The following is a 27,353-nucleotide window of genomic DNA, read 5'->3' as shown; positions in this document are numbered from 1 at the left end:
CATTGGAGGTTCTGGGTTTCAGACAATGGAGATTCTGGGTTTTGAATGTTGGAGGTTCTGGGTTTCAGCCACTGGAGGATTTTGCATTTTGGTCGTAGGAGGGTTCTGAGTTTTGGCTGTAGGAGGGTTCTGGGATTGAGCCATGGGAGGTTCTGGGTTTAGGATATGGGAGGTTTTGGGTTTCAGCCATTGGAGGGCTTGGGGGTTTGGGTCCAAGAAGGTTCTGGGTCTCAGCTGTGGGGGATTCTGGGGTATGGCTGCAGGAGGGTTCTGGGGTTTGGCTGTAGGGGCGTCCTGGGCTTTGGCCAAAGGAAGGTTCTGGATTTCAGCTGCGGAAGATTCTGGATTTCAGCTGTGAGAGGTCTTGGATTTTGGGTGTGGGAGGTTTTGGATTTTGGCCAAGGAAGGTTCTGGCTTTCAGCCATCAGAGGGCTTTGTGTTTTGGCCACATCAGGGTTCTGGGTTTTGGCCCTAGGAGGGTTCTGGGATTCAGCTGTGGGAGGTTCTGGGTTTTGGCTCTAGGAGGGTTCTGAGTTTGGAGGGTCCCATTTTCTGTCCCCCAAGCAGTGGTGACACGGCCCACACTGTCTTGCTGACAAAAGCCCCCTGAGGAGCCGCAGGCTGGGTCATGCTTTCATTTATTCACTTCATATAAAAATCTCTTAAGAATGCGTCTGAACACAATATAGAATACTATAACATACATAGTGTGAAACTTTGGGGAACAATAAAATAACCACCTGGAACAATGCAGTGTTCAACAGACAAACAAACCCATTGATCATGCACAACTGTGCTATTGTCATGAACTAATTAGTCACGAGTTGGACCAAAAAGCTTGAAACATATTTTACAAACTGAGATTGACACCGCTCACGATGCCGGACAAGCTTTGTCAGAGGAAGTTTCACAGCACAATTATTACATCAGTTCACATTTTTGTTTTGTCATAGAGATTCACATTGGGTTGTTCAGAAATTGGAACACTGTGACATTGAAAAGCCGGCCCGGGCGTGGGGAGTTCTTTGTTCGGTTCCCCCTCTCTGTGTTCCTGGCAAATTCCCAAACTCGCTGCCCTGGGATGCGGTGTCCCCTCCCCACGGGCGGCTGCCACCCGAATGCCCTTCCTGGGTTGTGTCTGTCTCTTCAGCTATGTTCAGGTTCTTGGACTTTATGCAATACAAAAGGTTACAAGAAAAAAGGCAACTCTTATTCCGAGTTTTCTACCCCATTAACATCGCCGCCGACAGGCGATGCTAATTCATATAAATTAATAACTTACAAAACATTACAGTATGTACAGTAGGTAATAAATACACTGTTATAAACAGTAATGGAGGTGGTAGAGCTCGAGGCAGTGCAGGAGGAGGAGGAGGATGGTGGACCTAAACCTAGGGAACGTGGACGAGAGGCCAGAGAAACACAAATAACCGAGCGTGCAAATTCCAGGGAGCTGCCGAGGGGGAAGGCGTGTCACACACTGCCTTGCCACGCTTACTCAGGGATGGACTGAGCTGTGCCAGGGAAAAAAACCCTGCCCTCTGTCCTGCTCACCACAAACCCAAACCCCGGGGAGGCAAAAAACCCCGCTGCTCCCAGCGAGGGAACGGCGCACGACGGCACCGAGTGACTCCCAACGGGTCACCGGGGGGATTAAGAACACACTGAAGGTGCAGTAATGCAAAGCAGAGGGTTTCCCCTTCTGTTTAGTCTGTCAAAGTGATTAACTGCAATAAAGTGACAGGTATTGCCCACGAAAAAAAAGGAAGACTGCTTCTGGTAACAGGAAGAATCCAAAATGTAGCCGTCAATTCCGAAACACCTTGTGTCGCTTTTGAACTACCAAGCTCCGTGTGTTGAATTAAGAGACTCTTGAAAAGACATGAAAGTGTTTACAAAGAAGGCACACAGGTCTGCAGACAGGTGGACAGGTTGGATATGAGTTATTGATCAGTAGTTTCTATCAGTCTAACTGGTATAAACTCCAAAACTAACAGTATAAAATCTCTCAGTTGTGTGTCAGCGCCGCCTCGGCCCGACCCAAGCCAGCTGCAGGACAACGCGGTGCTCTCGGCTGACGAGGCTCAAACCACAACGCAAATCACCCGTGCATTTCCTGAGCAATCACTCCCTACCCCATCTGTAACCCTGACTCCAATCTCAAGTAGCTGGAGGATCTGCCAGCCCCGTGGCAGAGGCTCAGCCCCGGCTGCAGAGGCTGTCGGAGACCGCTCGCAAGCTCCGCAAGTGTTTAAAAGCCACTCCCGCGGGGCCAGGCCATTATGTGTCCACAGGAGATGTGTCTTCTGTCACAATCTCGATGGTGGCCTCCCTCTGGGGCTCCTCCTCCCCGGGCTGGGCCACGCAGAGCGTCTCTGTATTGCTGAAGTAGCCGAGGCTCTCGCCGTCCTTCTCGGGCCCGTCCGAATCCTCCTCCTCCAGCGTCAGTTCAAACTGGAACTTCTCCATCAGGCCCTGGCAGTCCTGGCCCCGCTCCTCCAGGGGAGGCGATGGGCTCTGAGGTATCATGCTCTGGTACCAGTTCCTGTTGTCCTCCAGAGTGTCCAGGATGTCCTGGGCGTCGGGCTGCACCAGGTCAGCCCACGTCTCCCAGAGAGGATGGACAATGTAGTCGATGAATCCCACCTGGAAAACAAAGGGGCACGCACACTTAGGGCAAGGGAATAGCCAGGGAAAGGTGGATGTCTGAAAAGGTCATATCATATTTGTTTTAAAAGCAAAATACGAGGAGCAAGTCCCCAAACCAGCACAGCCTCGTGATCCCATTATCACACCAGAGCTGCCCCCACACACAGTGCTGGGTTGGGCTGACCTCTTATCCCAAACCAAACCTTGGATGGAGTTTCACTAAAAGCAGGAACCAGCAGGAAATTCAGGGGACAGAGCCCTGGGACGATCCCCCAGTGTGGGCAGCAGAAAAGGAGAGGGGGAATCCTGCTCCTCTGCCTCTCCCAGGTGAGCCCCACCTGCAGAGCTGCCCCAGCCCTGGGCCAACAGCAGGAGGATGTGGAGCCCTGCTGGAGGCCCTGGAGCTGCTGCAGGGCTGGAGCCCCTCTGGAGCCAGGCTGGGAGAGCTGGGGGGGCTCCCCTGGACAGGAGAAGGATCCAGGGAGAGCTCAGAGCCCCTGGCAGGGCCTGGAGGGGCTCCAGGAGAGCTGCAGAGGGACTGGGGACAAGGATGGAGGGACAGCACACAGGGAATGGCTCCCAGTGCCAGAGGGCAGGGATGGGTGGGAGATTGGGAATTGGGAATTGTTCCTGGCAGGGTGGGCAGGCCCTGCAATAGAATTCCCAGAGCAGCTGTGGCTGCCCCCGGATCCCTGGCAGTGCCCAGGCCCGGTTTTGAGCACCCTGGGACAGTGGAAGGTGTCCCTGCCATGGAGCTGGAACTAGATGGGGCTCTCAGCACTGAGTCTGCTCTTCTCAGAATTCCCAGGTGACCGGGGACAAGGCTGGTGCATTTATGGCCTTATCCCAGGATTCCCACAGCTGGGAATACCCCAGTGCTCCCAAGGGCAGCAACCTTTATGGGCTGAAGTTCCACCTTTGGGTGCATTTTCCTATGGGGTGCAGTTTGTGCCTATCCCAAGCCGTTCCACCATCCTACCCTTTCAACATTCCCATTTTCCTCCTGCCCAAGCAGCCCCAAGAGAGATTTCCTCGGAAGAGCACAGCCAGCAGGGCCACTCATCCCGGGAATGCTGCCTGGCCCCCACGGGGTGACGTTGCAGGGCTGGAAAGAGTGAGGGATGCTCAGCCCTTCCGCTGAGCTCAACCCTGCCGCGCTCCTCTGACTCAGGGAGGAACCACGTCCAGGATGGAGCCGGCGGAACGGCCATAAAGGGGATTGGAATTCTTCCGTCTTGGCAGAGCCCGTGCCGCTGCACGGCTTTGTGTGGAGCAGGGCAAAGGCTCTCCCAGGAGCCGGGCTCAAGGAGCAGATGTTTGCTTTGGAAATGGCTCCCGGCTCCCTCAGACACAACAGGATGTCAATAGCACCGGGAGCATCCAACTGGAACGGGCTGGGGAGGCAGCTCCAGCACAAAGGTGATGAAAAGTTCCTGCTGCACTGGGAAAAAAAGAGTTTGGGATGGTGGAACTTGAAGTGCTCCAGAGCTCCATGGCTCCGATGGGTAACAATCGGCACTTGCTAATCACTGTTTCTTTTAAATCATTGTTTCTTCGAAATAATTGTTCCTTTAAAATTGTTGTTTCTTTGAAATCGTTGTTTCTTTAAAATTGTTGTTTCTTTTAAATCATTGTTTCTTTAAAATCATTGTTTCTTTGAAATCGTTGTTTCTTTAAAATTGTTGTTTCTTTTAAATCATTGTTTCAGGTCACTGCTCCTTTAAAAACATCCCAAATCATGGAATAATTGGCCACGCGGCTCAGCTGATCCCAAAATATTGAGAGGGCATCTCAAGCTTTGAAATATTTGCATATTGTTTTCTAATCCCTCCAGCACAGACACACTGTTTCCCTTTCTCCTTTGCCATTCCACGATGGCCATTTTGTATAATTCCTGTCTTTTCTGCACAGCAAAATGTCACTTGGAAACCTCCAGCACGGACGCGCCACCTCCCTTTCTCCTTTGCCATTTCATGATGGACATTTTGTGCAATTCCTGTCTCTTTTTGCACAGCAAAAATGGCATTTTGAAGCCTCTGGGAAGTGCAGATGTGAAGCAAGGAATGAATTGGAGCTCACATGTGGAGCACATGGGCAAGCCCGGCTGAAGGATTCATTTCTTGTTAGGTTAAGAAATCCGACAGATTTTTCCAACAAAATCACCACGCGGTTGAGTGAATAATTTTGAAAGCACTTGGCCGAGCCCAAGAGGACATTTGGAAATAATTATCATCAATTTTGTTACTTATTCAAGCTGAAAAACCTCAATGATGACTTGCTGGAGTCATTCAAAAACAACAACCAAGACAGCATTATATAAAGGCTGGAATCTGTTTGGACAAACATAAATTCCTGGTTTCGTTCCAGATTATCCAGGCGAAATTTTATGGCCTGTGCTACACAGGTCAGAACAAAATCTGACCTTGAAACCATTTTATGAATCAGAACTAGGGATGAGCCAGTTCATCCTGAAAGAAATGAAGAGGCAAATGCAGCTCCTTTTAAGTTTTGCAGGGACGTAAATGAATATTTCTGGGATTCACTCTGCACAAAAAGCCTCTAATTCAACTGGACATGTGCAGCGCAGAATTGTCCTGGGTACTGAGGGCCAGCCAGAGTTTTGCAGGGTGCTGAGGGGGCTCTCAGGGGGGAGAAGCTCCCAGTCCTGCAGAGCAGTGGGGTGAGCAGGGTGTGAGGGCAGGACAGGCTGCTGAGGGTGGGCAGAGCAGAACTGCCCTTTCCAGCCTGGGGAACAAAGGGGCCCAGCTCCCTCTGGAAACTGGGACACGAGCAGGGGGCGAGGAGGTGCCCGGGGGGATGGAGAGGAGCTGGAAGAGCCTCCCCAGCCTGCGGGAGCCCCAGGCAGAGCTGGATGTCAGGGTGGATCAGAAGGCAGGCTCTGAACCGCTGGCTCCTCTCCTCATTGTGCTGCTGAGCTCTGTCTCTGCTTTGAGATGCCAGGCTCAGGCAGGGGAAGCTGCAGCTCGGGGCCAATTACCTGGGATTTCTCCACGGAGGCCGTGTGCTTGTCACACATGGGGCTGATCTCCATGCCTCTCTCCCTCTCTTTGTCTCCCTGCTGGAAGAACTCCTCCATGATCCTGTCCGTCCACTGCCGGTACAGCTCCAGAGACTTTGTGGGATTACTCAGGTCTGCACAATGCACCATATTCCTTAGAACCTGCAATTACATCCATCAGGAAACTCATAAAATCAGCTGCAAAAGGAGGAGGGTTTCGAGCTGGATCTGCAGAACATTGCACCAGAAGATTCTCTGATTATGAAACAGACCATAAAAATATCAGAAAAATGCCTGGCAGCACGTTAAAGACCTGGAGCTGCTGGAGAGAGCCCAGAGGAGCCCCTGGAGCTGCTGCAGGGCTGGAGCCCCTCTGGAGCCAGGCTGGGAGAGCTGGGGGGGCTCCCCTGGAGAGGAGAAGGATCCAGGGAGAGCTCAGAGCCCCTGGCAGGGCCTGGAGGGGCTCCAGGAGAGCTGCAGAGGGACTGGGGACAAGGATGGAGGGACAGCACACAGGGAATGGCTGGAAGCTGGAAAAGGGGGATTTAGATGGGATATTGGGAAGGAATTCCCTGGCAGGGTGGGCAGGCCCTGGCACAGGTGCCCAGAGCAGCTGTGGCTGCCCCTGGATCCCTGGAATGTCCAAAGCCAGGCTGGACACTGGAGCTTGGAGCAGCCTGGGATAGTGGGAGGTGTTGGGTGGGATGGAATGAATTTAAAGTGACTCCCAACCCAAACCAGTCTGGAATTCTGTGACTCCATCTCCATGGATGAGCTGAGCTGCCCCAGCCCCAAAGCCAGACTCTGGTGCTCACACAGCCCAGGCCTCACACCTGGAGCACTTGTGGAAGTGTCAGTGACATCACACAGGTTTGTCTGGGGATCCAGCTGCTTCCCACCATTGAAAATCCACTTCCATGCTCTCAGGGGAAGAGCTGAAATGCTCCCACTTTATGGAATGAGTAATATCCCCTCACACACGCACAGAACGGGCCTGACTAAGTGGCCACAAGGATTTAGGCAGCACCAGTGTTTGAAATAAAACATTTACAGAGTTTTCCCAGGAGCCTGCTCTTAAGGAGTTGGTCATCAAAGTGGAGAGCAGAGCAGGATGTATCTTGTCCTGCTCACTGCACAGCCCTGTTCCAGCAATTCCTGGTCACTTCTGTAAACCAAGGATTAAATTATTGAGGGAACAGACTGTACAGCAGTAATTCCAGCTCACTCTGAGGTGATTTAGATGTGAACTTCTGAAAGAAACTCTTGCAATGCTGTAACAGGAGAAACAAATGGGAGAAAGCAGCAAGGAAATTTAGGGGCCTCAAAAATGACCTCAGAATGTGCCATGTTTGCAGTTCCAAGTGTTTAAAAAAAACTAATTCTGGGTTAACACCTACAAAATTTGGGACCACCTCATGCTCCTTTTTAGTGCAGAAGGAAAAGACTGCTGAGAATTCCGCTTCTCTCTATGACCAATTTCAAGGCAAAACCAGGAGTGTGGCCTCTTCCAAGTGTTTAAAAAAAACTAATTCTGGGTTAACACCTACAAAATTTGGGACCACCTCATGCTCCTTTTTAGTGCAGAAGGAAAAGACTGCTGAGAATTCAGCTTCTCCATATGATCAGTTTCAAAGCCAAGGCAAAACCAGGAGTGTGGCCTCCTCATCCAAACACCCCAAAGCCAGGGAATGTGGCTGCCTCACCTGTATTCTGTCCGTGTAGTTGTCCAGAAGGAGAACTCCTGAACTGGTCACCTTCTTTGTTTCCACCATAGTCTTCAGATCAGCCAACAGACTCATGTGCTTGGACATATCAGTGGCCAACACCTTTCCAGAATGGGGGAAAAACAGGATTTCAGGAGGAGAAGCCACAAAAAACCCCATTTTTGGTTGAGAAGAGGAGGGGAGAGTGGCCATACCATGTCAATCACCATCTTCCTGAGGGTCTGGCGCTGCTTCTTGGTCAGGTTCTGGAAGATGTCACAGTGCTCCTCCTGGAGCAGCTTGAAGCCCACGGCCAGGTGGTGGTTCTCCAGCACGGACTCGTCGTTGTACATCAGCGCCAGCTCGGAATCTGGGGAGGGAAAGCCAAGGGTGGGACTCCAGGATGGGAAACGTGGGGTTCCCAACAGCCAACAGGAGCTTGGGCTGAGCGCTGGAAGGTTTTGGTGGGGGGAAGTTTCTTTTCCCACCCCTGGAAGGGTTCAGGGCCAGGCTGGATGGGGTTTGGAGCAGTCTGGTCTGGGGGAAGGTGTCCCTGCCCATGGGATACTGGGTGATTTTATGATTCTGGGATTCTTTTTAGCTCCATGAGTGCCAGCCCCAGCACTCCACCATCCTTTGCTCAGTCCCAGTGACAGAATAATGCTCAGTTGACTCAGTTACAAGCCACTGGCAACAGAATCCTGCAAAAATCCTTCCCAAAACACAACAATCCCCGTGTTTTGGAATCCAGATCCGTGCTCAGCCTGTGGCAGAACACAACTCAAAGGCCAATATTTGGCTTTCTGGTTGTCAATAGCAATAGGATTATTCCTCTTATCTTAATGGTAAAGTTTGCACTCAGGGCTGGCAGAATTATTATGTGCTAGCAAGTAGTAAATATTGACTTTACAAATTGTGCTACAATGGTTCCCTTTGTCAGGGATTGCATTTTAATTCCTGCTGGAGTCCAAAATGCCTCACTGCTTTAATGCACCATATTTTGAGAGGGCAGCACAGCCTGCAGTTGTCATTTGTGGCATGTAAAAAGCATTCCCATTGCTCTCGGGGTGAAATTCTGAGAGATTCACAGCAAAACTCACTTGTGTTAATCAGGAATTGATTGGAGACCCCGGGGTGATCCACATCATGGATTGCAGCTGCAAAAATGGCAGCGAGGATTTCCAGGTCCGTGAAGACAGCCTAGGATGGAAAAACAGGAGCTTGTCACAGGGATTTTACCTCTCAGCAGCTGGGGAAGCTGATTGAGGAGAACAAATTGTGCTGTTCCAATTGGTTTTATGGGACAAGGCACTGCAGAAAGGTGAAGGTGAGACAGAGATCCCCCGTGCTGAGATTTCCTGAGGATGGAGGCGAAGGGAGCGCTCGGAAGAGCCACCAGTGCCCACCCCAGGTTGAAAAGCAAGCCAAGCAGGGCACTCACATCCAGGGCAGGGGTGGAGAGCAGCACATGGGTGGACTGGGCCACGTCAGCAGCGTGCAGGCTGTTGTGGTAGGCCACATCTGAGTGGTAGTGGTCCTCCAGGGTCATCATGTACGTCACGAACGTGTCCGACGAGATCTTGAAGGTTTTCAGCAGGTCCCGCTCCTGAGGGAGCAGAGCACAAACACCCAGCTGAGCTCAGCAGGGAAGCAGAGGGGAGCTAGACTGAGAACAGTGCTGGAAGCAGCAGGGCAGCCTGCTGTGCAGGAGCACACACCTGGAATATGGCGTACATGATGCAGGTCAGCGGCCGGTTGTGGGAATACCTGGCCACGTTGAAGATGTTGAGGCCCCACTTGTTCAGGTCTTCCAGTTCCTTTGGAGAGCACCAAAAAAGAATGGTTTGAATGGTTTGCCAGGTAATTCTGCATTCCCCAAAAAGTGCACAAATATGCAAATGTAATGGTGATTTTAATTATGTAAGTGCTGAACGTGTGAGCGCAGTGAACACAGAGTAACTGTGAAGGGCTGATTTGTGTTTCATAACTGCTCTCCTCAGCCTTCATCACCTTTTTTCCTTTTGATTTTAGGGCTATTTTCATGTATTTTTAAATATAAAACATGCTCCTGAGGCTATACCATTAATTACAGCATTTCTAATGGCCACACCACTTTGGGGATACTAATCCAAGGGGGAACAATCCATTCCATTCCCAGATTCTCCCAGAGGAGCAGGAATGTCCCCTACCTTGGCCAGGTGATCTTCCTTCTCTGTCTTCACCCCAAACCGTGAGATGCTGGTGTTGTTTAGGCTCGAGCTGTGCATTAGTTTCTTCACCCCGCTGATCTGTGTCATGAGCTGCTGCTTTTTCTTCTTCTCCCTGTCCTTCTGGGTGGGAGAAGGAATCTCCACATCGTTCTGCTTGTCTGCAACAGAGCAGGGGGAAATGAGTCAGCACACCGTGAGCTCCCAGCACATCCCCCAGAATCAGCCCTCGAGCTGTGCCTCTGCTCCCCACTCCAACCCAGGGGGTTTTCTCATTTTGGGATTGAAAAATCAAAAAAAACCCAAAAAATAAACAGTTACAAAAGCTCTGGTTGCTCTCTTGGAGCCACTGTGTGGTTTGGGGACACTGGACATGTCCAGGAATGTCTCTCTGTGCATGGATGTGGCACTTGGGGACAAGGATTAGTGCTGGACCCCATGATCTCCAACCTAAACGATTCTGTGATTTTCCATGCCTGAAAGGCACCAGGCTCTCCTTGGGGATAAATCCCAATTAATTGTATTCCCTATTTGCAGGAAAATAAAAGATATGCTCAAACAACACACTTTTTTTCCTGAATAAGGTAAAACCACATTTGTTTTTTCCTATTTTCACTTTTTAGGGTCAGTGCCCCCTGCTCTTAAAACCAGTAACAAATGGGTGTCACTGATTAATTAAAGATTTTCCCTTCACAATTATGTATGCAATAATATCCAAAGCACAGGCTAAATTCCCATTGCCATTCTCAGGGACAGTCACAGTTTTAGTGCACATGAAGAGGGCCCAAACCTGGCTGTGGGGATGTGTTTAACAAATAAATAAACCCCAAAACCAGGTGGCATTCACTGCCCTACAGCTGATTCACTAAAGCACAGGTCTGGCGGCTCATTACTTCCATCCAAACCATTTCTCATGGATTTTACCACAACCTCTGAGCACCTCAAGGGCCTCCAGAGGGACGAGGCTTCCAGACAGGAGTTGCTTTTGCCTGGGCTTAATTAAACCCCTGTTAAACCTCAAGCAGCAGCAGCAGCAATTAGGAAAGGAGTCATTATTCACAGCACAGCCGGGCTGACATCACAGGGTGTTCCCTGGATTTTGCTGAAGCACCGATGGACTTTCCTCTCCATAATCTCCTTAGCAGTGACTAAGGCAGCACCAAATGGCCATTCTGGAGCAGAAATCCCTGATTTGTTGCATCAGTGTCCCGCGGGGGGGCAGTGCCCTCGGGAGGAGCGGGTGACCCACGGGCAGTGGGATGGTCCCTCTGACGTGGTGTGCAGCCTCTGCTGCTCCCCTCTGACCTTCCCAGCCCTGTCCCTGCTGGGAATGTGGGGCTGGACCCTCTGCTCCTTCTTGGAGCCTTCCCAGCCCATTTCATCACGGAATTACAGAATAAATTGGGATGGGAGGGAGTTTAAAGATCAGCTGGTTCCACCCCTGCCATGGCAGGGACACTTCCACTGTCCCTTGGGCACTGCCAGGGGTGTTGGGCACCCTGTGCCAGGCCCTCATCCCCTTCACAGGGAGGAATTCCTGCCCAATCTCCCACCCATCCCTGCCCTCTGGCAGTGGGAAGCCATTCCCTGTGTCCTGTCCCTCCTTGTCCTGATAAAATCAAAAGGCTGAATGCAGTCACATGATCTGGGTTTGATATCTCTGCATTATCCCCACCTTTGGAGATAAACGAGTGACCTACCCACACATTTCTTTTTGTTTGTTTGTTCAACCTCCTCATTTGCAGACTCCTGTTATTTTGGGCGTTCATTTAATTTAATTAAATTTTAGGAAGGAAAAAACTAATTCATAAAACCCATACAAGCAGGACTTCCTGAAACAACTGACAATCCTTTTAAAAGCTTCCCTCGTTTTTTTGAAGATGAGCAATCAGGCTGCAATCTGGCTCAGTCTGGAGAGCCTGCCCCCTCAGCAGTGCCAGGCCCTGGCCTCACACGGGGATGTCACTGTCACCAGGCACGGGAATGGACAGAGCCTTGTCCAGCCCTGCCAGGGGACATGGAGCTGCCTGAGCATGGAAGAGCAGGAATTCAGACCTGGAGCTGCTGGAGTCCCTCTGGAGCCAGGCTGGGAGAGCTGGGGGGGCTCCCCTGGAGAGGAGAAGGATCCAGGGAGAGCTCAGAGCCCCTGGCAGGGCCTGGAGGGGCTCCAGGAGAGCTGCAGAGGGACTGGGGACAAGGATGGAGGGACAGCACACAGGGAATGGCTGGAAGCTGCAAGTGGGAAAGTTTAGATGGATATTGGAAGGAATTCCTGGCTGGGAGGGTGGGCAGGCCCTGGAATAGAATTTGCCCCTGGATCCCTGGCAGTGCCCAAGGCCAGGCTGGATGAGGCTTGGGACAGTGGAAGGTGTCCCTGCCACGGCAGGGGTGGCAACTGGATGATCCTTATGGTCCTTCCCAACCCAAACCAGTCTGGAACTCCATGAATAAAACAGCCCCAGCAGCAGCTCTGGCTCATCAGCCCCTGCTGGGATTCAGGCTCCATTAACCTGAGCGTTTTTGGGGTTTGTTTTTGGTTGCCACATTGGCAATTCCTGCTCCAGACTCCAGACCACCAGCCAAATCCCTGGATTAGCCCCTCAGTGCATCCCAGTCCAGCCCCATTCCCTCCCTGCTTGAATTCACACTCTGGGTTCAGCTGAGAGACAAAATCCATGCATCCCCACAAAGCAGCTCCAAACTTCCATGGATTATTAACGCTGTGTCCTAAATGCAGGCAGCAGTTCCAGCTGCAGCTGGATATTGGAATCACTTTAAAACCCTTAATGGGAATAATTGTGTGTCACACAGGGAAGGCATTCCGGCCGTTCCAGCCTCGGGGCACATCCCCAGCACCCACAGCACCCAGCCTTTGGAGCTGTTGGCTTCAGGGATGTCCAGAAATATGAGGCTCCTCATTTCAGAAGCAAACGGTCACAAATCCTGAATCTCCTTCTTGAGAAAATCCCATTTGTCCTAACAAACGTTGACACAGAGGATTCATTCATGTCCTTGGAGCTGTGAGCTCCTACAGAATGAATGAAATGCAAAATATTCCCTTTTCTTTCTGACTTCTGGTGCAAAATGAGCAGATTTGCACAACGCAATGGATAAAATGTGGATATTCCCTTTTCTTTCTGACTTCTGGTGCAAAATGAGCAGATAAAATGTCAGGGATGATTTAATCTGAAGCCCATCTCCGAAGGGAAGGTGCAGCTGGAGGAGGCAGCGGCTGCAGCTGGCCCGGGGTGACTTTGTCCTTTCCATAAGGTCACCACAAAAACCAGCGTTGCATAAGGCAGCCACCACGAAACCCTCCCAGAAACATCCCGAGGCTCGGCAAGGAATTCCTCTTATCCAAACACCATTTTCCCCCTTTTCCCCATCCCTCTGAAAGCGAAAGCCCCAGGAGGGAAGCTGTGAACCCCGGGGGCAATGGGGCTGCCCTTAACCCTTCCCTGAGCCCCCAAACCCAGCCGGGGACGCATTCCTTACCCAGGAAAGTGTTGGAAATGTACTCGGACACTTGGTTGCCGGAGCGGCTCATCTCGGACAGGTGGGTGAGCTCCCGGTTCAGCATCCTCTTGAACTGCGGGGGGGAGAGCACAGCAAAATGGCATTTTTATGGAATCCTCTCCCAAATCCACAGCGCCTTAGCACGGGAGACTCCCCCAGCACGCAGGATTCCGGGCATGTTTGGGATGGAGCCGGCGACAGATGGTTTCATTTCCACCCCGCTCGGCATCACCGTGACTGGGTATTTCTTTTCAGCCCACGGAAATAATTTCCTCTAAAGATGCTCATTAGTTGCTACTGTCACAAACGAGGAGAGAACGATCCAGAGAAATCTCTCTGAAAGCTCAGATTTTTATCTCAGGTTGAGATTCCCCATCCCTAAACCTTCTTTTGTTCTGGATTTTCTAAATTTGCTCCATTTTGTATCAAATAGCTGCATATCCAGAGGAGAAGTATGCCCTAAATCTGAAGATCATACAGCAAAATGCGGGATTCAGGCACGATTCCCTCAGATATTCATGCTGGGATCCTGCTGATTTTATAATCCAGCATTTTCACTGCTGCATCATTTTAACCTGCAGCACCCAATTCCCCCCAAAAATGACATCCATGGATTCTGCATGCACACTACACACATGATTAGCCAAAACACAGAAATCGGCATTTTTTTAAAGCGTATTTTCCTCACAGAGGCTTTCTCCGAGCAATACGGTACAAAAAAAAAAAAAAAAAACCAAAAAAACAAAACACGTTAATAATTCGGTAATTAATTAATAATCCTTCAGGAATTAAACCCACCTTGATGTAACCCCAAGACACGGATAACAAATAATTGGCTTAAAAAAAAAAAAAAAAAAAAAAAAAAAAAAAAAAGTTAATAATTCGGTAATTAATAATCGTTCAGGAATTAAACCCACCTTGATGTAACCCCAAGACACGGATAACAAATAATTGGCTTCAGGCATTTTGGAAAGCTCCTGGCAAGCCAGCACCAATCCTCCCGGAGAAATCGCCGCTCCGACGGGAGAGGAGCCTTTCCCGATCCCAAAAATTCAGCGCTCATCCGAGGCAGCGATCCCGCAAGAAGCGGCAGCCGCTAATCCCAGCCTAAGCCGAGCCTGGCGGCGCATCCTCCGGGCTGCCCGTGGGTGGATGCGCCCGCCCGGAGCGAGGGATGAGCTCAAAGGAAAAACGGGAATTGATCCGCACGGATCCAGCCGCGTGCCGGGAAGCGCTGGGCACTTTGGGATCAGCCTCTGGAGGGGCTCCCCGCTCCGCAGGAGCCCGGCTCAGCTGAGCCGCGCCTGGGCAGTGATGCTGGTGGAGCCAGCTCCGCTAACACAGCCATGTTTTATGGGAAAATTAAAATGGAGGAAGCTCCGGGAATATTTAAATGAGGGGGAAGCAAGCAGCAGTCTCCTCTCCGTTCCTGCTCCGCTTTTATTCCCTACAGGGGCTTTCAAAATATTCCCAGCTGGATTTTTAAAAGGGTTTTTCACATTTTCGGTGTCATCGGGTCTTTCCTCCTCTGTGGTAAAGGGCAAACTGCAGCAATGCAGCAAAATGTCCCTTTACAGACTGAAATACCCTTCAGATAAGAGGTATTAAAACCAACCACCTTAAATCTGTAACTGCAATTCATAAATTCATACATTCATTCTTAAAAGATTGCATCTGTCGTGTCCCTGCCCGAGGCAGGGGGAGGAACGAGATGAGCTTTAAGGTCCTTCCCAAGCCCAGCCATTCTGTGATTCACAATCCAGATTTCAGTATTTAATCGCTTCTGCAGTTTTTGTTTCAAGCAGACGAGCAATCCCTTTAGGAGGAAGCCGGAGCTGTCCTTGACACGGAACCCAAAGAAAATCCCCTTGTGCCGTGCCCCCAGCACGGGATCAGTGGGATGCGCAGCTCTCCCGCTGCTCAGGACGTCCTTGGCGACTGTGCCGGGAACACAGCACATGCCAGAGGCCAGCATTCCCAAAATAAAAGGGCCATCTTTGCTGTGAAAGCCTCTGCGGTCTCCAGCTGCCTCCCCAGCCCCTGCTGGGGGCTGGCACGAGGCTGCCCCGCGTGCTGAGGGACACGTGAGGCGTGGGCACAGCCCAAAATCCTGGTCCTGCTCCCTGACAGCCCAGGCCGGCCAAGGCACGGCTCCAGGACGTCCAGATGGGATTCCAGCTCAACCTTTGGCCACGTGCAGCAGAGGAAGTTGTGACCCATCTGCTCCTCGCCTGACATTCACGACTGGCAGAGGTGGGAAGCTGACGGCACCTCCCGTTCACCTGTGCAGCCCAAAGGTGGGGTGTGACCTGCTGGGACAGTGCCACCTCTGTCCCTGCTGTCCCCTCCCACAGCAACCTGCCAGTGCCACAGAAACAGGGAATCCTGGAATGGCTTGGGTGGGAAAGAGCCTTAAATCCCACCCAGTGCCACCCTGCCCTGGCAGGGACACCTCCCACTGTCCCAGGCTGCTCCAGCCTGGCCTTGGGCACTGCCAGGGATGCAGGGGCAGCCACAGCTGCTCTGGGAATTCTATTCCAGGGCCTGCCCACCCTCACAGCCAGGAATTCCTTCCCAATATCCCATCCAGTCCCACTCTCACCATCACACAGTGAGACCTCACATTCCAGGTAAGAAGCAGCTTAAATCCTGTCCCATGGGGTACAGGAAGGACTCCCACTCTCACCATCACACAGTGAGACCTCACATTCCAGGTAAGACAAGCAGCTTAAATCCTGTCCCACGGGGTACAGGAATGACTGGGATGTGAAGATTGGCATCCCACGGGATACAGGAAGGATTGGGATGTGAAGGCTGGCAACCCACGGGATACAGAAAGGATTGGGATGAGAAGGCTGGCATCCCACGGGATACAGAAAGGATTGGGATGTGAAGGTGGGCATCCCACAGGATATGGACAGCGGAGGGAATGTGAAGGCTGGCATCCCACGGGATACAGGAAGGATTGGGATGTGAAGGATTCTGGCTGCCCAGGAACACATCCCACACCACTGTGCCATGGATTCCGTCCCCCAGGGTCCCCCCTCCACCTCCTGCCAACCATAAGGGACAAAACCCCTTTGAAGAGCCCCACAAAGGCAGGGAGGAGGAGCAGGAGGGGCTGCAGGGTGGGAGGGAGCCCTGACCCCATCCCTGCTGCGGTGACGTCCGTGCAGAGCAGCAGCAGCAGCAGCAGCAGGGACACGTGAGCCTCCCACGGCCTGACAGCCCAGCATGTGCTGCAGCATTTCCCTGCAGCCAGGCTGCTCGGGCACCAGGAAACCACCGTCAGCACATGATGAGCACACAAACCACTTCCCATCCCCGGCCTTTCCTTACAACGGCCCCTTTCAGGTCAGCGAGCCCGTGCTGCCGGACAAACAGCTGATAAAAACGCCTTTACCTCACCAGTGGCCTCACAAAGCACAAAGGGCGGCTGCTGCCTTCCCACAGCGGCGCAGAGCCATTAAGTGGCCCTACAAGGTCACCCGAGGCATCTGCAGCGGGGAAAAACCCTCGGGATTCTGGTGTCCCATCTGGAAGCAGGAATCTGCCCCCCACAGCCTTAATCTCCCTCACTTTCCCAGCCCTTTAATCAGCAGCCTTTGATGAACACGGGCAGCAGAGCCACAGCACCGCTGAGAGGACTGCGAGGGTCAAACCCAGAGCTGCGGCAATTCCCGCAGGATTTGCAAACTTGATTGGGGTTTGTCACCTGGCACCCAGCAGGATTTACTTTATCACACACCCCCCTTCCAAAACCGCCGAGGCAGGCCGCATGTTCCGCTGCTCGTGGCGGGTTTTTGGGATTTTTGCTCGATGCCAGGAGCGGCGCTGCTTCCCGGGAATTGCTCTGCAGGGAGCAGGCAATGCTGCCTCTGCAGGGATCAATGGTTTATGGCATGTGCCACCCCCCTGGAGCAACCCCGACCTGAAATCCTTAAACCCTTCAATGGGAAAACACACAGCTTGCAGGGAGCGAGGAGAAAATTCCAGCGGGAGCGAAGGCAGGACCGGGGCTCTGGAGAGCGCCGCGGTAATTACGGGAATGCCCACTTGTGCACGGCCCCGGGCGCTCTTTTCGTTAATTTTCGTAATTAATAATCATCCCCGCGCCTTTTCCAAAGGAAATCAGCACTGATAAACTCACCAGGAGATGGGATTTAGGAGTGCAGGGATGAGGAGGGGATGCCCACCCCAGATACAGAGGGTTTCCCTTAAAAAGGAGAAAATCAGGAAGTGCTCCGGGCTCCTTTCCCTCCACCCCAAACTCTGGCCACGGGACCATGCAATTAACGCCTCTGACTGATGGGAGGAGGGCAGATAACACCAATAAGATCAAGCCCGGTGCCATTTTCCACATCCAAAGGCACAGCCACATTCCCAGCTGGCCTGGAAGCATCTGGAGCCCCGGCACCGCGTGGAGCTTTCTTTCCTGTTTTGCCTGCTCTGAAGAACTGCAGAACTCATCTGCACCAAATGAAGTCTCCCAGAACTGAATCATTCCTGGATTACCAGCAGTGACCCTATTCCATGCATGCTGTGCTCCAGGGAATCCCAGCTCCCTCCCAGCTCCCTCCAGCCCTGGGGGCGGGTGGGAATTTCCCTGATTACCAGCGGCAAAGTTCACTGCCAGCTCCCCTCCTGCTGCCCACAGCAAACCCTCCCTGCTCAGGGCTCCTCCCCACCTTTATTCCTTTGCTGAGCTCTGGTTCAGACACGGAAATCCTGGGTGAGGGGCCCTGGCAGCTCCTGGAGCCACTTGGCAGCTGCCCTGTCACCCCACCCTAACCTAAAAATGTGCTTCATTTTTCTGCAGAGGAAGAAAATTTGGCCCAATTTGTGATCAAATTTGACAGGTTTAGGGGTGCAACCATCCTGGGGGGTCCAGGGTGACCCCACCATGACCTGTCAGGGCAGGAGAGCTGGAGAGGGACTGGGGATGAGGCCTGGAGGAACAGGGGATGGCTGTGAGCTGAAGTAAGTTAGATTTGGATGGGATATTGGGAAGGAATTCCTGGCTGGCAGGGTGGAAGGACCCTGGAATAGAATTCCCAGAGCAGCTGTGGCTGCCCCTGGGTCCCCGGCAGTGCCCAAGGCCAGGCTGGACACTGGGGCTGGAGCACCTGGGATGGTGGGATGAGATGGGCTTTGAGATCCCTCCCAGCCCAAACCAGTCCGGAATTCCATGATATAACCCCGATGGGGACTGGAAAACCCCTGCGATGATTTAGTGTGGAAATTCCCACTTTTCTGGCTCTCTGTGGAAAGAACAACTCAGTTCCTGTCCTGGGGAGGGCAGTGAGGCAGCACCCGCAGCCCTCCCCGTCCCACACCGACTCCAGGGATGGATCCCGCTGCCATTCCTGCTCCCGATCCCTCTGGAGTCTGGAGAGGCGCTCCTGGCGCAGCACAGGGGGAAGAACAACGACAGCAGCAGGGATGTGCTGCGGGTGGAAACCCTCTGAAGCCGATTTAGCCCGGCCGGGGCTGCCCGAGGCCAGGAGCCCCGAGGCAAAGAGGCCGCTGGAAGCCAGGCGGAGCCAGCGGCGGAGCGCAGCGCCATGCGGAGATAAAAGAGCAGCTCGGGCGCAGGAGGGGCTCTGCAGAGAGGGATCCTGCCGCACATCTGCTGCGGGAATCTCGCTGCACATCTCGGGGTTTACAGACTCCGCTCCGACCCGCCCTTGTGACGCACGGCTCCCATCCCCAGCAAAAGGCTTCGTGGGCTCAGGGCTGCTTTCTCTGAGCAGCCGGGCTCACTCCTCCCCGCTTAATTACCCGGGTAATTAGTGCAGTCCGGAGGCGCAATTAGACCGTGGTGGGACAGAGTGGAGCAGCGTTTTCCCCGGGATTCGCGGCTCTTCCTTCCCCAGGAGGGAAATCACCCACCCGAGCCATGGGGAGCAGACAGGGAGTGAGGAATGCTTTTGTCTGGGATGGGCATGGATGCGACACGCCACTCCAGGTTAAAAAAACAAAAAAAGGGGTTCGTGCCACCCCGCTGAAGGAATATTTGTTGTTTGCCCAGCCCTCTCTTCCTGACATCTCATTCCTCCAAACCACACTCCTGGGTTTTGGAATCGTGGAGCATTTCTTCGAAAGTTTGGAAGCCAAGAGTTAAAATTCCTGGGTTTGGAGCAGCAGTCACCCCGCTTATCTGTGTTTTCCTGCTGTTACATCACGGACAGAAAGGACCGTGGCAAACAGATTTGCAGCTGTCCTTGTTACTTCATAATTCCCATCGATTTTCCTTCCTAGGTACTCCATGGAGAATGATGGGAGGTGCATTTAATGCTTAAACGAGGAAAAAAAAAAAAAAAGAAAAAACAACCCCAAAAAACACGAGCCTGTTTCGCACTAAGCAGCACTAAAGGAGAAAGTTTTCAGCCATATTTCAGTGCCTGGAGAAAAGTGGAATGGCTGCAGTCAACTATCAGTCATTAAAAAAAATCAAATTTCTTTTGCAGCTCTTTCTAGTTCTTATTTCCTAAAACAATATCGTGTTTAATGCGCTAGAAACTCTTTTTAATGAGATACAAAGTACTATTTGTTTTTTGGGGTTTTTTTTGTTTTCCCTTCAGCTGATTTTGGAAACCCAAAAGTAAACACAGGCTTATGAAATCTCCAATTTCACATCAAAGCAGCCTTGATTTATAGAGATGTTCAAAGGAAGACTTTAAAGGAGCAACATCATGACCAACTTGTTGGCCTGATGTTATTAGAATAATTTAGAAATCCACAATGTAAATGTTGATAAATAAATAGCAGGTTGCCATAAATCAGCATGTGGCTGCTCATGAAAGCGAGAACATCTATCTGATGTAGACAGAACAATATTCAGATTTTCCCCCCCGTGAAGTTTAGCATTTCTGAGAGCGGCAGAACCTCCCTTGGGTGGGACGGGACTTACGCAACACGGGGCTTTAAAAAAGTGATGAATTGGGAGCGGGAGCCGAGCGTTCGCAGCACTGGGGCATTTCCAGCTCGTTTCCAGCCAAATGAGACTCGAAATATGCAAATTGCTCCCAATGCCGGAAAGGAAAAACTCCCTGCAGGAGCCTGCCCAAGGAAAGCGCCGGGGTTCGTGCCGCTCCTCAGCCCGACTGGATTGCTCCATTCCCGAGAGCTCCGGGTGTTACTCAGCGCTCGGGGAGGAAAATCCCCCCGGGCCGCCGCGGGGAAGGGCTCAGGTCACGGGGAAAGCAGCGCCGTGCTTCCCTGAAAATCCGTGTGTCATGTGTGGGCAAGGTGTGGGATGGGGCTGGCACCTGGAGAAATCCCCGAGTGCCCTGCGGGGCCGGATCTGCTCCTGCCTGCTCCTGGAGCCCCAGGATCCCGGTCCTAGAGTGTCCAGCACCACTGCCCTGGATCCCAATCCATGGATCCCAGTCTCAATATTCCAACACCACTGCCCAAATCCTTGGGCTGGGTTTCCCTTTGTGTGGATTGATGTGAAATAGCAGGACTGGCAGAGTTTAAGATTCCAGAGAAGCCCACACAGGTTTGGGTTGGAAGGGACCTGGAAAACCGTCTCCTTCCACCCCTTGCACCATCCCAGCTGCTCCCAGCCCTGCCCAGCCTGGCCCTGGACAGTTATTTCCCGGGTGTGATGGGACAAAGGACAGATTGTGCTCTCCTTGGGCAGAAAAACCCCAGCAGGGAGGTTCAGCCCAGTCTGAAGCTCCGGGATCCTTTGGAGGAAGCTCAGGTTGGTTTTCGCTCCATCCAAAATGCTTTCCCAATATCCAGAACAGATCTCTCCTACACAGTTCTTTTGGCAGCTACATCTGGAGTGTACAGCTCATCTGGTTGGGTTTTGTATGGATTTCCTCTCTCTCCCCCACTGAAAGGTGCATTTTGTACCACAAATGGCTCTGCTGGGAGGAAGAAGCACACAAAAGGCACATCCAGGCCAGGGATGACTCCCCAGACCTGTCCCACCTTTCCCAGAGCTGCGTGGTCAGTGCCCACACCAATTTCTCATCCCAGCACTGCTTTTATTCCTCCCTCTAGGGAGAGGTGAGTAAACAAAAGCAGAAACAGACCAAAACACTCGCTCTGCAATGTCATTTTTAGACTTTCACCAGCTGGAAGAACGCTGGATGTTGAGAGCGAAGGAGACTGAGGAGGAAGGGGAGCTGCTGGGAAGAGCAGCACGGAGGGCAGACCTCCAGCAGCGCCTTTGTTGACACGAAGGTGATTAAAGAAAGCCCTGACAACATCGGTGAGAGCAGAGAGTGCGGCAGGAGCTGCAGATCTCAGCCCCAAATCTTGTGTCAGTCACACCCCTGCAGACCACAGCGCCGGCCCCGGTGCCAGAGGAAGCCGAGCACTGCGTCAGGAGAGCCACAAACCAAAGAGCTCACAGAGCCACCCTGCTCCTCTGAAAAGCAGGAGATGCTGGGAATCTGGGGTGGAATAACCTGGATTGTATCCTCAACCAGAGAAACTCCCCCAAAATAACAACTAACAGAGCATCTGTCATTTAACAAGAGAGCAGTGCAATTAAACATGGGGTTTTGCTAATCGTATGAAGCAGCAATTTAAATTTAATTTAAATCTGAATCAAGCTCTGCAGTCATCATTTAGGCAAATTCAGCTGGGGTTTTACCTGAGTAGGAGAACAGGCTTTGGAAAATTCAAATAACTTTGTGCCCTGAAAAGACTTTTCCAAGATGCCTGTGTTGGAAAAAAAAAATTCTGGCAACTTTGAATCAACAGAAGTTTGTTTTCTTCAGAAAACTCATGATAAAGAGGGAGTCCTGGGAAGAGGGACTGAAAATCCAGAAGAAGTTGTTGTAGCTCAGCATCCCCCCAAAAATGTGGCAGCTGGTCCTGCCAAAATGAAAATGAGCCTAATGCAAGCATCAAACCCATACAGAAGGCACTAATTAATGGAGGTAAAATTAAATGAAAACTCCTTCTCACACAGAGATAGGCAAATGCTCCTCAGAATGCTTTGCTGCCCTTGGCCCAGCTGTGCTAAACCAGCAGCATGTGAGGCCCTTCTGGTTTGTTTGCTCTAAGCCAGGCTTTAATCGGGGGAATCTCTCCCTCAGAGCTCTGAGGGTGAATCTCCATCCCAAACCATCTCCACAACTTGTCCTGCCTTTGATAACTCGACATCTTTCAATTCATTTCGCTTCATGCAAATATTTGGATCAGCCCCACGGAACACAGCTGGGGAGAGATGAGGGGTTTGGAGTCAGGCTGTCCACAAAACCCCTGAAAACCAGGATGAGGATTAGCACTGCCCTGCAATCCTTCTCAGCTCCTCCATCCGAGTGATGCTGCTCCTCTGGGATGTCACCAGCAACCTTCACTCCCGAGAGGACCCTGCTCCCCACATTTAGTCACTCTCCAGTGCTGCCCTCAGCTCATGATTCATTTTGAACCTGCCTTTGAGCTATTATTTATTTAAGCCCCACCCTGACGTGTTATAACGTAAAAGTCTGAGAATGCTGAACTTATAAAACCCCATCACGTCCCAGGAACACCAGAATTGGGTAAAGGACACGCAGGAAGGTCCTGGCACTGCTGTGGCTCGGAGGATGGGTGACAGCTCCCCAAAAGGCTCCTGGGGAGAAGGATTTGAGCCAAAATCCTACTGCCAAAGCCCTGATCTCTGCACCAGCAGTGGCCAGGGGATCCCCCTTGGATGGGCTTTCCCCACACATTTTCCACAACATCCCAAAAGATGGGAAAGCATGCAGCACTCAAAATCCCTTTGTTCCAGGAGGGTATCCCAGATGATGACAGTCTCCTAATCCTGTCCCCACACATCCCACAGCCAATGCTGCAGCTTTCCAACATTTCAATTTTTCAAACATCTGAAGCAGTTTATCCAAGATATCTGGACAGACAGCCCAGAGGGCTGGCAAGGACGAAATATCACATTATTAATTATGCATGGCCCCAATATTCCACCCTGCTTTTAGGGCATATCTGACACCCCCAGAATGATTTCCTTCAGAGGGCAATAAGCACGGGGGGAAGACACAGAGACAGCCACCCTGGAGTCCCTTTATGACCGTGGTGAGACTGACACACGGGAGCTGACTGGGACCAAGCTCCCCAAATCCCGGGGGGATTCCAGCCTGGGTCAGAGCCAGCACCCAGCGCTGTTCCCTCCTGACCCAGCGGCTTTCCCTGGCAGCTCCTGCGTTCAAACCGCGCTCCCGCAGCGCCGGAGGAACGCGGCGCGCTGTCCTCTAGCGCAAGGACATCCCAACAGGGACAAAACCCTCCAGACCACCCTTGGCTGGGGGGGAACACCCCCCAAACCCGGCCAGAAACAGCCCCTACCTCCTGGAGCATGCCGACGGCGCGGGGTCCTGCTCGGCGGCGGCGGCGCGGGCGGGGAAGGGTTAAAGAGCGACGTCAAAGCGGCGCGGGGCGCGGGGCGCTGCGGGAGCGGCGCTGCGGGAGCGCGGCCAGCGCGGCCCCGAGCGCCGCTTCCCGGGAACACCGCCGGGAACGCCGGCACCGAGCGGCCGCCGTGATTCATCCCGCCTCGGAAAAACAGGAGACGCGCGAGTGTCTTTGTTCCGCCGGCTGCCGCAGCGAACAAACCCCTCTTTGTGCGGCGATTAAACAAAGGAAGTTCCAGCGCAAAGCCGGGCGAGACTAAACAGCTCGGCACCGCTCGGGGAAACATCACGTAGGAAGGGACGGGGCTGGGGCGGCCGGCTGGCCGCGGGCAGGGGCCGTGGTGCAGCCCGGCACATCCACGGCTGGCACCGGCCCCGGCAGTTTACAGTCGTGGCCAGATGTTTATTCAGCCGCCCTCTCGCGAAAGCGAGGTGCGGCCTCGCTCCGCTTTTCTGGCCGAAATGCCCTTTGAAATCCGAGCAGAACGAGATCGGTTGTGTTTATCTTGCGGCTCACAAGCCGGAGAGGAACACGGAGCAGTTGTGCTGCTGTCCCGGGCCGCTAGCTGGGCAAGGCTGGAGTTATCCAGCACTTGGGAATAACAGAAACATCTTCAGGAGCCGCAATAAGAGAGCTGAAGGATTTGCAATCAAGAGTCCTCCAAGGGACAGTTTGGGTAGAGGCAAGGGTGTTTGCAAAGTCATGAGAGGACACCACTCACACTCTGCCTGTTTAAACTTAGAACACCCCCAGAGAGCAGAAATTCTGTTCTCTGGACTGGAGGGGCTGCAGAAAGCTCTGAACAAGTCTGGTCTGATTTAAGGAGAGGCAGAGGTGCAGACCAGCTCCACGCAGGCATCTCCATTTGGGCTGCACCCTGCACGGACAGGCAGCTCTGCAGAAACACCTCCATCCCTCCATTTCATGATGTGATGGCCCCATAAAAACCAGCATTTCAGCTGGGAAAAAGACCTGCTCCTTCTGGTAATCCAGGGGATGCACTGAGCACATCCTGCCCCAGATCCCAAATTAGGGACTAGAGCAGGTCCCATCTGCAGCAAAGTGAGGCTAAGGACAGCTGCCTAATGCCAAGACAGAAAATAGCCCCTTTTTATCATCACTGACTCACAAACTGCTCTGACACAGCAGCTGCCTGAGCTGGAAGCTGGGCATGGTGATAAATGCAGGAAAAATTGAGTATATAGGTAGGAATAATGTAAATAAGGGTGGCTGGGTCTCTCAAGCAGCACTGAGCGCCTGCAGAGCTCCTTCCAGGTTATTCTGTGCCAGTGCAAAGCTGCAGGGCCCTATCAGCTCCCCGCAAAAGATGTCAGGAAATTCAGTGTTAGGAGAACAAACTCCCTTCATGGCAGCTGCAAACAGGTATTTTTGCAGGTTATTTTTTCCCCTCTAAACTAGAAAGATAAGAGCGCTGTGCACGGTGAGGGTTCTGCTGGTGTGCACTGGAAACGCACCCGTGCCAGCATCAGGGGGAGCGGCGCTGCCTGTGTGCCGGCTTTCCGCGGGATCCCTGCGGGTGGCACTGCAGGGTGCCCGGCTCCCGCTGTCAGCACAGCCCCGCACGCTGCGCCGCGCACTCCCCGCTCCTCCTGCCGCTATCCCCCTGCACGAGCAATACGCACATGTCTGCAGCGCTGCCTTCCGAACCCCATCAGCTCACAGCCCGGCTGCCGTCCCGCATGGCTCTTCCCCCTCCGCTGCCTGGTTTTTTTTTGCCGCAGCGCTCCTGAGAATCCCCCTGCGCGCACGGATGCCGAGAGCCTCCCTCTCCGCCTCTCCCGGCGCTGTTGTTGCAACTCTGGATTTTCTAAACTACGTCTGTCAGGAAGGAGACAGGAAATTCGAGTCACACTTGCAACAGCTGTGCCATGCCTACTATCAGGCTCAAATGACGTAGTTTGGCTGGGGTGGCGCGGGGCCAGGAACTGGCGAGAGCGGAGGTCAGGAAGATAGGTCAGTGTTTATTCTGCTGCTGCGCTTGGGAGCATGCCGAGCCGATCTGCTTTCTTCCTATCTAGACTGTTTCTCTTTCCGTTTTTTCTTTAATAATGCGCAGCCCAAGCATCCTGTTTTCAAAACATCTGCCGGCTTTGCTGTTTACCGGCGGCAAGCGGAGCTGCCTCGGAGCCGAGCCGGCTTTGCTGGGACGGGATGCTCGCAGCGGGGAAGGGCGGCTGCCGCCTCCTCCCGAAGATGCAGCAGATTCCGCACGCTGTCTGCCACCAAACCCCCCAAAAAGCCACAAACCCCCCAAATCACCAGGCATTGGAACCGAAGTTTCCAAGCCGAACCGTGCCGTGATTTGTGACAGTATTTACAGCTCCACAGCCAGAGGTAGGCGAGGTGTGAGGCCATTTTATGCTTCTCTTTCACAGCTGAAAACTGTGAAACTGGAAGTTGACCAAAAAAGCGCAGACATTTCAGAAATGGGTTATGAAAGAACAAAGTTTCCGGAAGTTTTTCTCGAGCCAGCTGCAAGCCATCTGCACCCCGAGTAATCGCAACTTTAAAGTGCTACAAAAGCAATTTAGTTTCACCTTCACGAGGCCAGATTTGTCAGTCAGCAAAAAAAAAAAAAAAAAATAACCTCAAATTGAAGGGCGCCGTGTTCACACTGGAGGTGCAGCCTGAACCCTCCTCAACTTTCGTCCAGGGTTCCCTCAACACAAACTCAAACGAATAAAATAGTATTTCTTTCTTGAAAGCTCGGTCTATAAAACTTTTACTGCTTCCTTTGCCCCTGCACATCGTGGTAATCACTACCAGAAGAGGAAGCTGAAACAACACAGGATTTCTTTGCTCAACTTTTTCCCATAAATTCAGTTTCTGATTCAGCATTTCTGATTGCAATAATTTCCAATTAGGAAAAAAAAAAAAAAAACCAAAAAAAACCAACAAACCAACACCATCGGGGTGGTGCAGAACTGGGTTTAAAACCATCACAGCTGGGCAAGGACGTGGATGCGATGGGCGCTGGGTTGGGGATTTGTGACTGCGACAACTCCAGTGGGCACGGCGGGGCTGGAAGCGTGTCCGGGAGCCTGGAAGGGGCAGGAGCGGCCGGAGCTGCCAGGCTGTGCCCGGGGCTGTGCCCGGGGCTGTGCCCGGCTCCGGGGCGGGGAGAGCCGGAGATGCTGTAGCGGAGCTGGGCTTAGGCGGGCTGGAGCACCAACTCCCAAAAGTTTCTCAGAACTCGCGTTTTGCTCTCTGCAGCGTGTCAGGATACTCCAGGCACTCTGCTCTCCCCCAGCTTCCCTGACTTTAAACATCACGGACTTTTTTTGCTTTGCTTCAGCCCTTTATTCTGTGCAGAGAAACTTCACAACTCCCCTTTGGCTGCCAGGAAAGCTCCGCAGAGCAGCAGCCCCCGGAGCGGTTCCCTGTCACCATCCCTGCCTGCCCACCCTCACCATGTGCCGCCAAGCGATGCCAGCCCAACGCATTGAACTCAAATTAAAGCGTCACCGAAAGCCAAAAGAGCCGTAAAATACCGGACCCACAATGTTTACAGTTCGCCGTTATTATTATTAAGCAATGAAGTTAATTGACTTCTGGCGTGGTGATTTGCTAAATGCGGGCGTTTGCAGAGTGCTCCTGCTCAAATCGGCTCCAAGGGACCGGCGCTAATTGAAACCTCTTTAATTTTCGGAAATAAGCATGCGGCAGCGATAGGGCTCTCCACGATACCCCGGATCGCGCCCCCCAGACTATCCCGGATCGCTCTCCCCGACCCATCCCGGATCCATCCCGGATCGCTGTCCCCGCTCCATCCCGGATCATCCCCACGCCATCCTCCGCGAGTTCCCCCTGGACGCGTCCCGGCGGGGAAACGCGCAGCCCCTTCACCGCAACTAACTCGGAGCT

At 52.6% G+C, this 27,353-nt stretch overlaps 1 protein-coding gene across 10 annotated transcripts in view; it reads right to left on the bottom strand.

The window, feature by feature from the left end:
• Nucleotides 1-620: 620 nt before the first annotated feature.
• The window catches only part of PDE4B (phosphodiesterase 4B), a 171,357-nt gene continuing 144,624 nt past the window's right edge, over nucleotides 621-27,353 (bottom strand). For 8 of the 10 annotated variants that reach the window (XM_039711700.1, XM_039711699.1, XM_039711701.1 and 5 more), the window contains 9 exons: nucleotides 13,074-13,167; nucleotides 9,561-9,739; nucleotides 9,090-9,188; nucleotides 8,813-8,977; nucleotides 8,472-8,571; nucleotides 7,587-7,741; nucleotides 7,372-7,494; nucleotides 5,648-5,830; nucleotides 621-2,646 (listed from right to left, as the gene is read on the bottom strand). In XM_039711700.1, coding sequence (XP_039567634.1) covers nucleotides 2,281-2,646; nucleotides 5,648-5,830; nucleotides 7,372-7,494; nucleotides 7,587-7,741; nucleotides 8,472-8,571; nucleotides 8,813-8,977; nucleotides 9,090-9,188; nucleotides 9,561-9,739; nucleotides 13,074-13,167 — 1,464 coding nt within the window. In that variant the 3' untranslated portion in view covers nucleotides 621-2,280. Of the gene's footprint in view, nucleotides 2,647-5,647; nucleotides 5,831-7,371; nucleotides 7,495-7,586; nucleotides 7,742-8,471; nucleotides 8,572-8,812; nucleotides 8,978-9,089; nucleotides 9,189-9,560; nucleotides 9,740-13,073; nucleotides 13,168-14,011; nucleotides 15,499-25,111; nucleotides 25,308-27,353 lie in introns of those variants that run through there. The other 2 variants (XM_039711703.1, XM_039711708.1) reach the window with 2 other exon arrangements.

The sequence above is a fragment of the Passer montanus genome, unplaced genomic scaffold, assembly GCF_014805655.1.
Source record: "Passer montanus isolate IOZ18808 unplaced genomic scaffold, ASM1480565v1 scaffold25, whole genome shotgun sequence".
Taxonomy (NCBI): Eukaryota; Metazoa; Chordata; class Aves; order Passeriformes; family Passeridae; genus Passer; species Passer montanus.
The sequence above is the reverse complement of the archived record's forward strand: the minus strand, read 5'-3'. Positions and strand labels throughout refer to the sequence as shown.